Genomic DNA, 2,824 nt, shown 5'->3' with positions numbered 1-2,824 from the left:
TTATATTATATAGATTATAAATACAAAAAGCAAGATACAATATACTCCCTTAAAACCAGATTCATCAAACCAAATCTTTATTAAGTTTAAAATATAAAATACATTGATCTGGTTTTTTAATACTTAATACTCCCTCCGTCCCGGAATAACTGACCCATTTTCTAAAAAAAAGTGTCCCAAAATAACTGACCCATTTCAATTTTCAATACAACTTTCATCATTCCCAATACAATATAACACTAAATAATACTACTTTTATCATTCCTAATACAATATATTCCACTTTCCCCTTCATTTATACACTTTTCTTAATCTGTGTGAAAAACCAAAGTAGGTCAATTATACCGGGACGGAGGGAGTATTGTTTAATACATCTGGAATAGCTCTTAGGGGATTGTCCAAGTTCATGTCCTTTGCTTCCATACCATTTTCAAGCTTCCAATCAAAGTTGTCTTAAGAGTATAATTGAAAGGAGAAAAAATCAATCCAAAACGATTTACTTTTATTATATATGGTACAGAATAGATTCCATTGAACAAAATATTTTTTTTTAAAACATCACATTAAGATATTTAAGTATATCAACACAACAGAAAAATATGTAATTAGAGAAACAATGAAATTTTATTCGTTAAGCCATACATATTTTACATCCCCATACTCAAACAACAAACTAAATAGACTTAGAGGAAATTAAATCACGAAAGATAAATGCACCCCTTAAGGTAGAAGGTGTTACACAAAGAGATTATTCAACAAGGTTAATAACTTAATATACTTTGTTTAGGGCAACTGGAATAGCTCTTAGTTGTTTGTCCAAGTTCATGTCCTTTGGTTCCATATTATTTTCAAGTTTCCAATCAAAGGAGTTGATCAATGATCCCAACATCAAATGCAACATCCTAACAGCAAGTGGTGAGCCAGGACATATACGTCTTCCACTACCGAACGGTGTAAGCTTAAAATGACGACCTTTGACATCAATTTCAGAACCCAAAAATCTTTCTGGTGAAAACAAATGAGCATCATCCCATATGTCTGTTCTACCAATAGCCCATTCATTGATCAGAACTTGTGCACCTTTTGGAATTGTGTAACCTGCTATTTCCACATCTACCCTTGCTTTCCTAGGAAGCAACATTGGAGCTGGAGGGTGTAAACGTAAACTCTCTTTAATCACTGCATTCAAGTATGGAAGCCTATCAATATCTGATTCCTCAATTGGTTTGCCTAATCCAATGGTTTCCTCTAGTTCTTTCTTTGCTTTTGACATAACCTCCGGATGGCGTACTACTTCACTCATTGCCCTTTCTAATCCATATGCCGATGTTTCCGTTCCCGCCACAAGCAGATCCTATTAAAATTACAATAGTCACATGTTAAGTAAAATTATCAAGTATGATTGCACAAATATAGAGAATTTTTTTTTGAAAATGACGTGTGAAATTCTTGCACGTTTAATTGGTAGAATGTATTGTTCTCAACAAAAAGTTAATTAAAGAGAGAGAGAGAGATAGGAAAGAACATACAAGTATTAGATGTTTAATCTGCCTTTTATCCATCTTTTGGCTATCTTCTTTGGAAATGTCCAACAAGGTGTCCAGCATGTCATTTTTTGAGACATATTGTTCACTTTGTCTCATCTTCATTCGTTTGTCAATTATGATATCCAAAGCATAGAACACTTTTGAAACATAAAGAGTAGTGTGTCTTCTAATGCCTTGTGGGTCAAAAATCTTCAACACTGGGAAATGATCAGCAATGTTTGGTGTTCCAACAGCACTTAATAGAGTTGACACTATATTTTTATATTCATCATCTAAATTCTCAACAAAATCTTGAGACACAAAAGTGTATGACAAAAAATTAATGCAAGCCTTGAAAGCAGCTCTTCCAACATCAACAGCTTCAGCGGTTTTGCTACTTTTATGCATATCATTGAGAAGATCTTTGAGTTTCATACGTCTAAGTTCTTGACTTCCATCAAGAGTCTTGGTAGAGAATAAATTATTATGACATATTTTCCTAAGATGTTGCCAAAGAGGTGAAAATGGGAGGAAAACTAAGCTAAAATTGTTGTGATTGTGAGTTGTAGTGTTATCAGGAACGGATCTATCAGTGAACAATGAATCATTAGTAAAAAGAATCTCTTTGGCCATATGTGATGATGAGATGATTATGGTAGTTTCTGTGCATAACTTAATGCGCATAATAGGACCATAGACCTTAGCAAATTTTGCAAGTGTTTGTTGTGGCTTGTTGTACAATTCAACAACATGTGACATGATAGTGAAAAAAGAAGGTCCTGGTGGAAGCTTGTAGTTCGATTTTTTGTTTCTTGCATGTAGTAAACCAATGAAGAACATGACAATGCATGTCAACAAAAGGAGCATAACACTACCAACATAATCCATATCTGAAATCATCGGAGGAACAAGTTCTTTATTAATTTGATACATGCAGCATTAACATATATAAAGGTGGAGGAAATATTGATTATAAAGCTTGAAATAATAATTAAGAAAGAATAGATAATTAAAAATAGGACTTACTTATGTACTAAAAGTGAACCAAAGATATCAAGACTTCTTTAAAAGACTCCTTGTTCTTGCCACTTACTTTCTTGTTCACCCCATTTTATAGGAGGATGAAGTTTAATTATGCTCCTTTCATTCAAATAAAAAAAATACATCAATGAAAGTGAAAAACGTGTGCATAAAATATCAAAAAGAACAACACAATATTAAATGGATTTTTGTTGAATATAAATCTTATTGTAATTATTAAGTACTTTTCGTATCTTTTTACAATGACAAGTGTAGTG

The 2,824-nt window shown here is 32.6% G+C and overlaps 1 protein-coding gene across 2 annotated transcripts; it reads right to left on the bottom strand.

Moving 5' to 3' along the window:
* Positions 1-602: 602 nt before the first annotated feature.
* LOC146957853 (geraniol 8-hydroxylase-like) lies at positions 603-2,610 on the bottom strand. 2 transcript variants are annotated; one of them, XM_085739502.1, is made up of 3 exons: positions 2,553-2,610; positions 1,530-2,416; positions 603-1,354 (listed from the first exon to the last, which is right to left on the bottom strand). In XM_085739502.1, exons 2-3 carry the CDS (start codon positions 2,412-2,414, stop codon positions 770-772), a joined length of 1,470 nt encoding a protein of 489 aa, XP_085595628.1. In that variant the 5' UTR covers positions 2,415-2,416; positions 2,553-2,610; the 3' UTR covers positions 603-769. The 2 variants fall into 2 exon arrangements, with proteins under 2 accessions (XP_085595628.1, XP_085595623.1); XM_085739497.1 differs by having other exon boundaries at positions 1,530-2,610.
* Positions 2,611-2,824: the final 214 nt, after the last annotated feature.

This window comes from Medicago sativa, chromosome 1, assembly GCF_051527215.1.
Source record: "Medicago sativa cultivar Bolivia chromosome 1, Bolivia_mono, whole genome shotgun sequence".
Classification (NCBI taxonomy): Eukaryota; Viridiplantae; Streptophyta; class Magnoliopsida; order Fabales; family Fabaceae; genus Medicago; species Medicago sativa.
Note: the sequence above shows the minus strand (reverse complement) of the source record. Positions and strands in the feature narration are given on the sequence as shown.